This window comes from Myotis daubentonii, chromosome 15 (genome assembly GCF_963259705.1).
Source record: "Myotis daubentonii chromosome 15, mMyoDau2.1, whole genome shotgun sequence".
Classification (NCBI taxonomy): Eukaryota; Metazoa; Chordata; class Mammalia; order Chiroptera; family Vespertilionidae; genus Myotis; species Myotis daubentonii.
Genome location: NC_081854.1, coordinates 20,485,880 through 20,498,298, shown reverse-complemented (window position 1 = coordinate 20,498,298; position 12,419 = coordinate 20,485,880). Strand labels below are relative to the sequence as shown.

General features: G+C 50.8%; 1 protein-coding gene across 1 annotated transcript; it reads left to right on the top strand.

Annotated features, from left to right (window-relative positions):
• Positions 1-1,251: 1,251 nt before the first annotated feature.
• Positions 1,252-10,567, top strand: TIMM50 (translocase of inner mitochondrial membrane 50). The gene is made up of 11 exons (XM_059666563.1): positions 1,252-1,408; positions 2,306-2,462; positions 3,089-3,120; positions 3,352-3,373; positions 5,970-6,028; positions 6,121-6,240; positions 6,552-6,656; positions 6,756-6,854; positions 7,937-8,093; positions 8,404-8,510; positions 10,357-10,567. Exons 1-11 carry the CDS (start codon positions 1,301-1,303, stop codon positions 10,456-10,458), a joined length of 1,068 nt encoding a protein of 355 aa, XP_059522546.1. The 5' UTR covers positions 1,252-1,300; the 3' UTR covers positions 10,459-10,567.
• The last annotated feature ends 1,852 nt before the right edge of the window (positions 10,568-12,419 follow it).

Sequence of the window (12,419 nt, the reverse complement as noted above, 5' to 3'; positions counted from 1 at the left end):
GTTTCCCCATGTAGAAAATGATTCTGCCTACCCCAGGGGGCACTTGAGAGGAATGTCTGAGAAAACATGGTAAAGAGGTTATTAGAACAAAACCTGCCATGCGATTGATGAAGTGACGTCTTACTCATGTTTGAGCTATGTGAAAATCAGTCAGTATCCTGACTCAGGAAACCCAAGTTCCTCCTGTTGTGCTGTCCTTTCTCTTGAGCCTACATAGTGGTGACCCCAGAACTCTAGCTTGTCTGATGGCATGGGCATGTAGACAATGGAGCTTACTAGTAATACTATGGCCTTCCTTCACCTTCCTCGTTTGGTATTCATGTCTTTTTACAACTGTAACAATGTATTATATTTCAAAAAGATATACCAGGAACACCTGTGTCGCCACCACCCAGTTTAGGAAACAGTATGTACCAAATAGCACCCACTTTAGCAGCACCCACAGTTCATTCCCTTCCATAGGTATCCACAACCCTTAATTGCATTTATCTTTTGTTAATCCTCACCTGGGAATATTTTTCCATTGCCTTGCAGGGGGGGCGGGGAGAAAGAATCATGTGAAAGACATGGCTTGGTTGCCTCCAGCACGCTCCGACCAGGGGTAGGGTGGGCGGGAGCGAACCCAGGTACTGAGAGTGGGTGCTTGACCGGGAATGGAACCCGCCACCCTTTGGTGCAGTCTGATGCTCTGACCATTGAGCCACATCGGCCAGGGCCCATTTGTCTTTTGACTCTGTTACTTTTACCACCACAGTATTTACCCCTAAATGTTATATGGTCGTTTGGCATGTTTTAAAGGTCACATAAATACTACCAGACTTTTTCCCCTCAAACTAATTTGAAGGAGATCCATTGTGGCTACCTGTGGCCACTAATTTGTTGATTTCGCACACTCCCGAGCCCGCCCGAAGCGGCCTCCTTCCTTTGGCAGGTTCCCATGAAATGGGAGGAAGGGCGAGAAAGGGGTCTGAGAACAGGAGAGGAGACAGATGGCCTCCACGTTGAGGAAGCGAGTTTGTGAGGGCTGGCAGCCTCAGGGTTTCAGTATGGGCTCAGCTTTGCCTCTGAGCAGGCCCTGTAGCCGGGGCGGTGGAGCGGGCTGCCTCTCCATCCCTGTGGGCGCGCGGGGGCGGCGGAAGGGCCGCTGCAGGCGAGCACGGCCGCAGCTACGCCCGAAGCCCTTTGTCTCTCTCGGGCTGCCGTCCACCCGCCCCGCCCCTGCGCCCCCATTGGCCGGAGCCCCGCCCGGGAAGGAGGGAAGAGGGGCGAGTGGGCGGAGGCCGCGTGACGTCAGCGCAAGATGGCGACCTCGGCGGCGCTGGCCCTGCGCTGGCGGAGCGGGCTCTCCCTCGGCGCGCGGGGCTTGTGCGCGAGGCTGGTGACGCCGCCCCCCCGGGCCTCGGACCAGGTGAGCGGGACGGTGGCGGGCTCCGGCTGCGAAGGCCCTTCCTGGAGTTCCGGGCGCACCGCCGCTGCAGGGTTCTGGGACGCGGCACCTCAGCGTGCTGAATGGAACGCCGCCCGTGTTTCGGCTTTTCCCAGCCTCTCGGGGTGACCAACACTTGCTCCCCAGGGGTGGGGTGGGCTCGGGCCTCCAGGACATTCTCTGGACTCCACTTCCTTTGGACACCACGTGGGTGCCGGGGAGGAGGGTCACCTGTTCCTCAACTCAGTGGCCGCTCAGGGAATAACTTGAGGGGAGGGGACCTGGGGCGCTGGACTCGCTGCCTGGCCTGGCGGTGTTTCCCCCGGTGGTGATAGCGGTGAAGTAGACGCTCGGGCTTTTGATCCGACCTGCGTCCATGTGACTGAGAAGCAGCCTCTCTGACCTTCAGGTCCATCACTTCCGTGCCCTGTTCCCCGATCCCCGACAAGCGACAGCGCCCCCACCCCCAGCTCCCCGTCCGGCTGCAACCTCTCCCCGCCAGAGCCTGAGCTCCAGGCGTCAGGATGCCTTAACTGCCCGTTCGATCCCCTGTGCCCTCCACTGCTTTGCTCCCGGCCTCCCAGTGTCCAGCCAGGCTCCTGACCTCACTCCCCTGCCCTGCTTTTCTGGGCTCCAGGTTCTCCCGGCCTTTGCCTGCAGTGTCTGGGCACCAGGCCTGTCAGCTCTTGAATCTCGGTCAGCATTTCCTGACCCCTCGGAGAGCCCAAACTCCTGGCTGCCCCTCCAGGGACACAGCCCCAGAGGCTCTGTGGGTGGCTGCCTCCTGGCTCCGGGCCTTGATTCTCACCTGACCAGGGTGCCCGAACCATCCTGACATCTCTCTCTCTCATTTGGCTAACCACCCCTTTCTCATTGTAGGCCAAGGGGATTGGGAGCCGCCCGAGCACTAAGGCCCAGGCGCAGGGGTCCCAGCAGCAGCAGGGCGCGGAGGGTCCCAGCTATGCCAAAAAAGTCGCACTCTGGCTTGCTGGGCTGCTTGGGGCTGGTGGAACCGTGAGTGTCGTCTATATCTTCGGTGAGGGACATATTCCTGTCCTGCAGTTTTGTTCTGTTGGCTCTTTATTCTCCTGCAGAAGCTTCCCCTCTTTACCCTCAGGGCTTCACCCATCATCATCCCATGGCTCCTCCTACAGTAGGACAGTCAGCCAGAACAGCAGTGGCCAACCCGTGGACCGCCCACCGCTGGTGGTCCCTGAGGTCCGAAAGGTTGGCGGCCGCTGAACTAGAACATCTACCTTGGAAAGTGGGAAATCTCCTTTCTTCTCTCTTCTATCCCCTGTGCTCAAGGTTCCACTGTTTTTAGTTGGTTTTTGTACTAGTCTACAGGGAAGAAGTCGGAAGAGGGGAAAATGGGGAAGGATAGGCCTGCATCAGCCTCCTAAATTGCCTCCTCTGCACCCAAAACTCCAGCCCTCCACTAGTCCCTTTATCACTCAGGCCCAGGAGATGTGGCCCCATTCCCTCATTTCTCAGAGACCCGGCATCCTGGCTATAAGCCCCCTCCTCTCTCAGTCTTAGGAGACCATGTTTCAAGCCCTCTTCCCGTACACCCAAGAATCCAGGCCCCCTGCTTTTTTTCTCCCTCAAGACCCAAGAGATGGGGGTCCCAATTCCTCTGGTTCATCTCTGTCTTCCTTGCAGGAAACAACTCTGTGGATGAAACTGGTGCCAAGGTAAGGGGGAAAGACACCCAGAGGCCTTGCCAGGGGTCTCATCCTGTGGATGCTCCCCTCCCCCAACCGCCCCCCTTGGTTGTTTTAGGCTCATTTCTGATCTGGGGTGAGTCGCTCCTTCCCCAGGCACTTTTGCCTACTCCTTCCAGGGCCCTGGAGATTCCTTTTCTGGGTGTGATGGGGTTTTGCCTCTGCTATCTCAAACTCTCTGTTTTTCTCTCTACCTCATAGATTCCCGATGAATTCGACAATGGTGAGTAAACAATCATAAAATACGTGGTCCCCTGAACCTCCCTACTCGGCCATTTGTAGGGATGTTGCCCTGTCCATATGGTGCCCCTCCTCCTTCTACTGGGGGTAGGGGAGTCAGTAGCTGGATGGCTTTTGGGGGAAGGACATTACAAAGCCCCAGTCCCCTTCTCTGGCCCCTCAGCCCAGGAGCAGATGGTCAGGGACAGATGGGGGGAGGGGAGTCTGGGGTGGGAGTGCGTTGGGAGAAGGTTCTGTCTATTGCCAGACACACATGGCTTTCTGTGCCTTAGATCTGAACATATGCAGCCTCTAAGTCCCTCCACTTTATAACAGCCTCTTCTCGCCACCCCCACCCCCTCCCCAAGCCTCTACCTCATGGAGCTCCTCATTTCCAAAACAATGCCTCCTTCCTCCCTCCCCCTTTTAGTTAGCTTTTGGTGGGGAGTTTCTGACAGATTGGACAGTAGAGAGTAGTTGTCAGGTTTGTTGTGTGTTTTTTTAAAGAATATATCATATTCATGGTTTTATTTTTTTTTCTGTTTCTTTTTTTTAACATATTTTTTATTGATTTCAGAGAGGAAGGGAGAGAGAGAGATAGAAACATCAATGATGTGAGAGAATGATGGATTGGCTGCTTCCTGCACACCCCCTACTGGGGATCGAGCCCACAACCCAGGCATGTGCCCTGACAGGGAATTGAACCCAGGGCCCTTGAGTCCACAGGTGGACGCTCTATCTACTTAGCCAAACTGACTAGAGCAGTTGTCAGTTTTGTCACACCTGGCCCTTCCCAGGAGAAAAGTAAAGTTGGTAGGTGCAGAAAGTTACCTGTTTGTGCTGGGGAAGTTTGCACACTTGCATGTTGATACATTGTTTATTTTAAACTGGGCAGGTGGATAAATATAATGTTTTAACTGGGTAGAAACAGAATCATACTGGTTTAAACAAATCAGTATACTGATTTTCACTGGTTAGGTAAACAAGCAGATTTAAAATATTTGGTTACCCCTGGCCAGTGTTGCTCAGTGATTGAGTGTCAACCTATGAACCTGGGGTCAAGGTTCAGTTCCCAGTCGGGGCACATGCCCAGGTTGTGGGCTCTATCCCCAGGGTGGGCCATACAGGAGGAAGCCCCTCAATGATTCTCTCTGATCATTGATGTTTCTATCTCTCTCTTCCTCTCTGAAGTCAATAAAAATATACTTAAAAAGAATAAAATTTGTATTTACAATTGGTTCCAATGTTTTGGTTTTTAAAACTAAAAATACTGCTTTGAAGTAGGCAGTTATGTAAGTTTGTACTTTTAATTGGATTCAGTAAATCCACTTAAACCAGGATTTTTCATTCTTGGCCCTATTGATATTTTGTTTTTTGTTTTTTTATTTCTATTTTTTAAATATATTTTATTGATTTTTTACAGAGAGGAAGGGAGAGAGATAGCTGCCAGAAACATCGACGAGAGAGAAACATCGATCAGCCGCCTCCTGCACACCCCCCACGGGGGATGTGCCCGCAACCCAGGCACATGCCTCTGACCGGAATCGAACCGGGGACCTCCCAGTCCGCAGGCCGACGCTCTATCCACTGAGCCAAACCGGTTTTGGCTCCATTGATATTTTGGATCAGATAATTCTTTGTTGTGGGGGAGTGTCCTGTGCATTGTAGGATGTGTAGCAGCTTCTTGGGCCTCAACATACTCAGCCGTGGGCAAACTACGGCCCGTTTGAAATGAATAAAACTAAAAAAACAAAAAACAAAACAGACTGTACCCTTTTATGTAATGATGTTTACTTTGAATTTATATTAGTTCACACAAACACTCCATCCATGCTTTTGTTCCGGCCCTCCGGTCCAGTGTAAGAACCCATTGTGGCCCTCGAGTCAAAAAGTTTGCCCACCCCTGTACTAGATGCTAGTATCCTGACAATCAGAAATATTTCCATACATTGCCAAATTTCCTGGGGAGAGGGGGAGACAAAATTGCTCCTAGTTGAGAACCACTGGTTTAAAGTACACAAATGTGTGTATATGCTATCATTAAAAAAAAAAGTTTTTATTAATTTCATAGAGGAAGAGAGGGATAGAAACACCAACAATGAGAATCATTGATTGGCTGGCTCCTGCATGCCCTACACTGGGGATCGAGCCTGCAGCCCGGGCATGTGCCCCAACTGGGAATCAAACTGTGACCTGATTCATGGGTCAACCACTGGACAACACCTGCCGGACTGTCTATCCATCATTTTTTAACTAGACTCAGCATACTGACTTAAAGCAGGCAGATCTGGAAGCCTAGTGTTTACAAATTAAGTAATTATAATGGCATCATGTCAGCAGAGCTATAGGTGGGCTTCAAGTGGGCAGATGTATAAATATTCTATTTTATACCTGGGGTGGTGTGTGGATAGAAGTATTTAAGTTAAAATTGGGCAGGTGAATAAATATATTTGTTCCTGTCTGGTTATGTCATTGCCTACTACCTTTGGACTTAGAAATGAGCTGGTTCAAAACAGATCTGGTACGTAAGTAAAGCCATGGTTTGTCCAGAGATTGAACAGTGGCTTATCTTGGAATCCCTTTGTGCCCCGGTGTTCTAGATCCAATTCTGGTACAGCAGTTGCGCCGGACATACAAATATTTCAAAGATTATAGACAGGTGAGCAGGAGCCCTGGGCCCAGTCCCTATCCCTCCATTCCCCAGCCCCCTGCTCCTTGTCTGAATGCCCCCATTCTGTCCCTGTACCACAGATGATCATCGAGCCCACTAGCCCCTGCCTTCTCCCAGACCCTCTGCGAGAGCCGTACTATCAGCCGCCCTACACGCTGGTCTTGGAGCTCACTGGCGTCCTCTTGCACCCTGAGTGGTCGGTGTGTCCTGGGGAAGGCAGCAGGTTGGGGACACTGGATAGACCTGGGTGGCCAGATCCTGATGATGTGGTTAGGAGCATAGACTGGAGCCAGTCTGGATTCAGCCCAAGCTCCACTGTGTGATCTTGGGAAGGAGGTGTCACTCTGTCTAATTGCCTCTATCCTCAATGTGATGCTCCCCACCATGAACCCCTCAAGAGCCATAAGGACAGGGGAAGAGCAGGCTGGTTCTGGGAACCCCTCAGGCTGGGTCTTTGTTCTTTTGGGGACCTCTGGGTCTCAGTGCTTTACTCTTCTCACTGTCTCCCCAGCTGGCCACTGGCTGGAGGTTTAAGAAGCGTCCAGGCATAGAGACCTTATTCCAACAGCTTGCCCCTTTATATGAAATCGTCATCTTTACATCAGAGACTGGCATGGTGAGGCCCTGGAGGAAGGGAGGGGTGGTCGTGTGGGAGGTATGAGAGCTGCAGGGCCAGGGCTCAGCCTGACTTCGTTCCTCCTCCATTGTACCCCAGACTGCATTTCCACTCATCGACAGTGTGGACCCCCACGGCTTCATCTCCTACCGCCTCTTCCGGGATGCTACACGATACATGGATGGGCACCATGTTAAGGTGCCATATCGGGGCCATGGGTGTATCTCTGGGAATGGGGGTGGGGAGTTGGCACTTCCTGAGGGAAAGAGGACCCAGCTCTGACCCTAGTGTCAGTCCTGCTTCTGGGGCTGCTCCAGGTCTGATCCTGTCCCCAGCCTAGACTGGGCCTCTGGGTCCTCTCCCTTCCCCAGAATCTGGCAATGGAAGTGGGGGGGAAAGGAGGCTGTTTTTATTTCTCTGTGTCTGGAACTGAGTGTCTCTGGGATTGTGTAATTATAGTATCTTATCTGAGATCCTGTTGGGGTTTGTTTGACCTGGGTCTGTTGCTGTCACCAGCAACATACCCATGGAAACAGGAGTTCGTGGGTCTCTGTGACTCTAGGTCCAAGTTCCCATATGTTTAGGTGCCTGTTGGCTTTCTCACTGTATGTTGGTGGATCTACGTAGTTCTTCAAGGTTCAGAACGATGTGAACTGTGATTGAGGGTTTGAAGGGCCTGTGTCTGGGTGCCTGTCTTTGAGTGAGTCCCAGTGTGGCTACAGATCTGTCCGCACTTCTTTTTTTGTTGCTGTTAATCCTCACCTAATTGATTTTTAGAGAGTGGAAGGAATGGGGAAAGGCAGGGAGAGAGACACATCGATTGGTTGCCTCCTGCACAGGCCCTGACCAGGACAAGGGATGGAGCCTGCAATCGAGGTACGTGTCCTTGACTGGAATTAAACCCGGGACTCTTCAGTCCGCAGACTTACGCTCTACCCATTGAGCCAAACCGGCTAGTGCGATCTGTACTTCTTAATCTGGGCGAGAGGTTCACAAACTTTCAACATGTCACAGTCACTTGGGGCAGTGGTTGAACACACAAGTGCTTGGCTTCCTCCCAAATCAACCTGTCCGTGTACCAGGCCCTGGGTCCAGGAATCAGTGTGACTAGCTCCCTGGGGAATTTGATGCTATCCTCCCAGCTTGGTCTTTGGGAGGCTCCATCATGATGATCCTGATGTGCAATGGTGTGTGTGTGTCTGTGTCTGTCTCTTTCTTTGTGGGTTCTTGGTGGAAGGGGAAGGGGCATAGGCTTTAACTAACTTACTCCCCACTCCTAGGACATTTCCTGTCTGAATCGGGACCCAGCCCGTGTGGTGGTTGTGGACTGCAAGAAGGAAGCCTTCCGCCTACAGCCCTACAATGGTGTCGCACTGCGGCCCTGGGACGGCAACTCTGATGACCGGGTCTTGTTGGACCTGTCCGCCTTCCTCAAGAGTGAGGCTGACCCCTGACCTGACTTCTGACCCCAGAGCCTTTGATCCTCAAGAGGAATGATAGTCACTTGATTTTGACTTGTTTTTCATGTAAAACTGGGTACTTGAGATGTGGAAGGTCCATGAGCATCTTGCAGTCTTTAGAAGCTTAGAATGTTTGGGGTGCTCTTCAGGAATATTTAGGGGAGCCCTTTTAAATTGTTGAGAAGTGTTCCATGTAGTACTGATCCCCTAGTATTTCACCTTTATGCTTGTGGGCCTGCCTGCCTCTGGCCTTCAGCCTGGCTGACTCCTGCCTGCTGTGTCCCCAGCTATTGCATTGAATGGTGTGGAGGATGTCCGGACCGTGCTGGAACACTATGCCCTGGAGGATGACCCGCTGGAGGCTTTCAAACAGCGGCAAAGCCGGCTAGAGCAGGTGGGTGCTCAGATCCCAGCCCAGGTGGGGGACATGGCAGCTCCTGAAGGTGGAGCCCTGGAGCAGCCTGGCTCTGCTCTGGGCTTTGTGACCCTGAACAGATGCCTTCTCTTCCATACCACCTGTCCTGTGGGGCTCTTGTAATGACGGACAAATTGATTCTGCACCTGCTCTGAGAAAAGGAGGCAGGAAACACCAAGCATTTGTGATAGATTTGGGAGCTCATGCCAGCTTGGTGGTCTTGAACTGCTCTGGGGGCCCCAGTGTTTTGTGGACCATGGGTTGGATCAGGTCTGGAAAGGGATCCATGAACATTTGGCCCCAGGGTTCAGGGATTGAGTTCGGGTGGTCTGTTGTGATCCCGGTGACTTGGAAGTAGGACTGAGTATGGATTGTCCTAACCGGTCTGGCTCAGTGGATAGAGTGTCGACCTGCGGACTGAAGGGTCCTGGGTTCAATCCCTGTCAAGGGCACATGACCAGGTTGCAGGCTCAATCCCCAATAGGGGTTGTGCAGGAGGCAGCCGATCAATGATTCTCTGTCATCATTGATGTTTCTTTTCTTTCTTTTTTTAAAAAAATATATTTTAATGATTTTTTACAGAGAGGAAGGGAGAGATATAGAGAGTTAGAAACATCGACAAGAGAGAAACATTGATCAGCTGCCTCCTGCACACTCCCTACTGGGTATGTGCCTGCAAATGAAGGTGCATGCCCTTGACCGGAATCGAACCTGGGACCCTTGAGTCCGCAGGCCGACGCTCTATCCACTGAGCCAAACCAGTTAGGGCAGTGGTCGGCAAACTCATTAGTCAACAGAGCCAAATATCAACAGTACAACGATTGAAATTTCTTTTGAGAGCCAAATTTTTTAAACTTAAACTATATAGGTAAGGTACATTGTTACTAACTTAATTAGGGTACTCCTAAGCTGGCCTTTGCTAAAAACATCCTCAATCTGATTGAGGTACATTTGCTGAGGTCAACCCCTTCCAACTCTGCCATCTACACTCGTCTTGTATACTTGTTTAATCTATCTCTTTTCGTTCATGCTCTCTATATGTCCACCCCCCACTTCTAACGCCACTTCTTCAAAATAGACTCGCCCAGGCCGAAAACGGACTTCTGCGCATGGGCCACAAAGTTTCAGTCGCACTGGACGTGCGCTCCCTCACGTGGTATTTTGTGGAAGAGCCACACTCAAGGGGCCAAAGAGGCGCATGTGGCTCACGAGCTGCGGTTTGCCGACCACTGGGTTAGGGCATCATTGATGTTTCTCTCTCTCTCCCTCTTCCTTCCTCTCTGAAATCAATAAAAAAAATATTTTTAGAAAAAGTATAGATTGAGTCTGGGAAAGAGATTCCCTGGGGTCTAGACTGAGGTTGACTAGATTCGGTATTGGGTCCTTGGAGTAGGACAAGAATTCCTGGGAGATTTGAGCCTGGGATCCCCCACCATCCACACAGAGGTCATAGGGCTCCAGGCTGGGCACTGGGAGACCAGGGAACAGAACAGTGCAGCCTGGTAAAGGGTTTCGAGTCTTGCCAGCATCCGTGCAGGGGTAAATAGCTTCCGGGTTGAGGAAAGGGGCCCCCAGGGAGCTGGGGAAGGCGATCATGAGGATATTGGAATTTGAATCTGGGCTCGTGTGACTCACAGCTGGCTCATGCCAGTGTCTGGTCTAGGTTCTTGGGGTCTGGACTGTTTTTTAGGAGGGTTGGGAGAGGGGTCTGGACTGGGCAGAGGTTTAATAAAAGTGGCTTCTGGGCTGAGAGCTGGGGACCTGGGAGTCTGGGAGGAGACTCTGCTCACCTGCTGACCCTCCCCCTCCTCTCTGCCCTCCCCAGGAAGAGCAGCAGCGCCTGGCTGAGCTCTCCAGATCCAGCAAGCAGACCCTCTTCTTCAGCTCTCTTACCAGCCGCCTGTGGCCTCGCTCCAAACAGCCCTGACCTCTGGGCCTCCTCAAACTTAGTGCCTGGGTCCTAGACCCCAGGCTGCAGTGCTCCCAGACCACGGCTTGGGCAGCCACATGTCCAATAAAGTCCATCCCAGACGCCATACTCCTGTGTCCAGAGAGTCTCCAGATGGGGGCATCGGGGTGAGGTCTGAGTGGCTGATTAGCTGCCAAGTACAGAGTGGGTGCTTTGGTGGATCAGGGCTGGTTTTTGACCCAGGCCTGGTAATCTGAAAACCTGGGTCCCTACTCTGGCTGAGTCTTCCTGTGTCCTGTGTGATCTGCAAAGTGTAGCTCCCTTCTGGCTGCAGATTCCCCATCTGGAAAAGAAAAGAGAGTACTTCTTGGGGGTTTAAAGATAGGTAGCTGCTAGGCTGCTGTATAAATATGTGAAGCGTGGGCTCAGTGGACTCTGGTGGAGAGAGATCGCCCGATCTCAAGAGGGCAGCTGCTGCTCAGCTCTGCCAGCTATGGCCCCATGGAAAGGTGGGTATAGAGTTGCTTGATCTTCCGATTTTTTTAAAATATGTATTCTTATTGATTTCAGAGAGGAAGGAAGAGGGAGGGAGAGAGAGAAATGTCAGTGATGAGAGAGAATCATTGATTGGCTGCCTCCCGCAGGCCCCATACTGGGGATCGAGCCTGCAACCCAGGCATGTGCCCTGACTGGGAATTGAACCATGACCTTCTGGTTCATAGGTCAACACCCAACCACTGAACCATGCTGTCCGGGCTGATCTTCTGATTTTTAATGGAAGCCAGAAATTGGAATTTTTATATTAATAATAAGCCTCCCAATATTTAAATGTTGGCTTCTAATCAAAACAGGCAGACTGTGTAGCAGCACTCTCAGTGGAACTTTCTATGATGTTTATACTGTTCTGTATCTGCACTGTCCAGTGGCCATGGGCTATTGAGTACTTGAACTAGTACTTGTGACTAGGGTAACTGAGGAATGAAATTTGTAAGTTCGTATTATTTTAATCAATTTAAATAGCTACATGTGCCTCCTGGGCCCTGAATTGGACAGCATTTATTAAGAGTACGAATTCCAGCCTGTCGGAGTTGAAATTCCTTTTAATCCCAAGTTTCGGCACCAAAAAAACAAAACAAAAAAATCCCAGCTCTACCACTTCCTATGTGATGTTGAGCAAGTTACTTCATTCTCAGTGCCTCAGTTTCCACATTTATAAAAGAATAATAATGGTACCTACCCCACAGTAGGTTTGAGGGCTGAATTAGGCACTCTATGTAGGCACTCAAATAGTAGTTGTGAATTTTGGGCAAGGCACTGTTCTGCCTCAGTTTCCTGGAGTTAATGATAGGACCTATCTTACTAGAGTGGTTATGTGGGTTAAATGGGACAATTCCTATTCAAACTATATGTATCCTCACATGGGGCTTGTTACCAGGCCATACTGGTTATTCACAGATTGAAATAACCTGTACGGTTTGGCAGCCTCTCCAGCCGGCATTTAGTGCTAGTACCAGTTAAATATTTTAAAAAGACCTTCTCTGGTGGTGTTTATAGTAATTAAAATGTATTTGAAACTGTGGGCCAGGTTGAACTTCTGAACCCTAGATTTTTAAAGAAGCACACATATGTCTACTAAGAATTAAGATATGTACCCCCCAACCCTAAGTGTACTGTCTATAATGTAGGGAATGGTTTCTTGGTATCCCTAGGACCTCTGCGGGATTGAGGGAGGGGCTGCAGGATTTTTTTGCACATATCTTTGAGAATTGGAGACTGTCTTAACCAAAAGCAAAGGTGGAGACTGAGACTTACTTATGTGTTTGGGCAATGTGATCCTGGAGAGTGAGTGGAGGACAGAGGAAGAGCTACCACAAGTGTGTGTGGCTACCACATGGGTGACACAGTCCCACAGAACCTGAGGAGCCTTTTGAAATGTAACTCAGATCTGTCTACCCACATGGAATGAAAGAAGGAAGTGT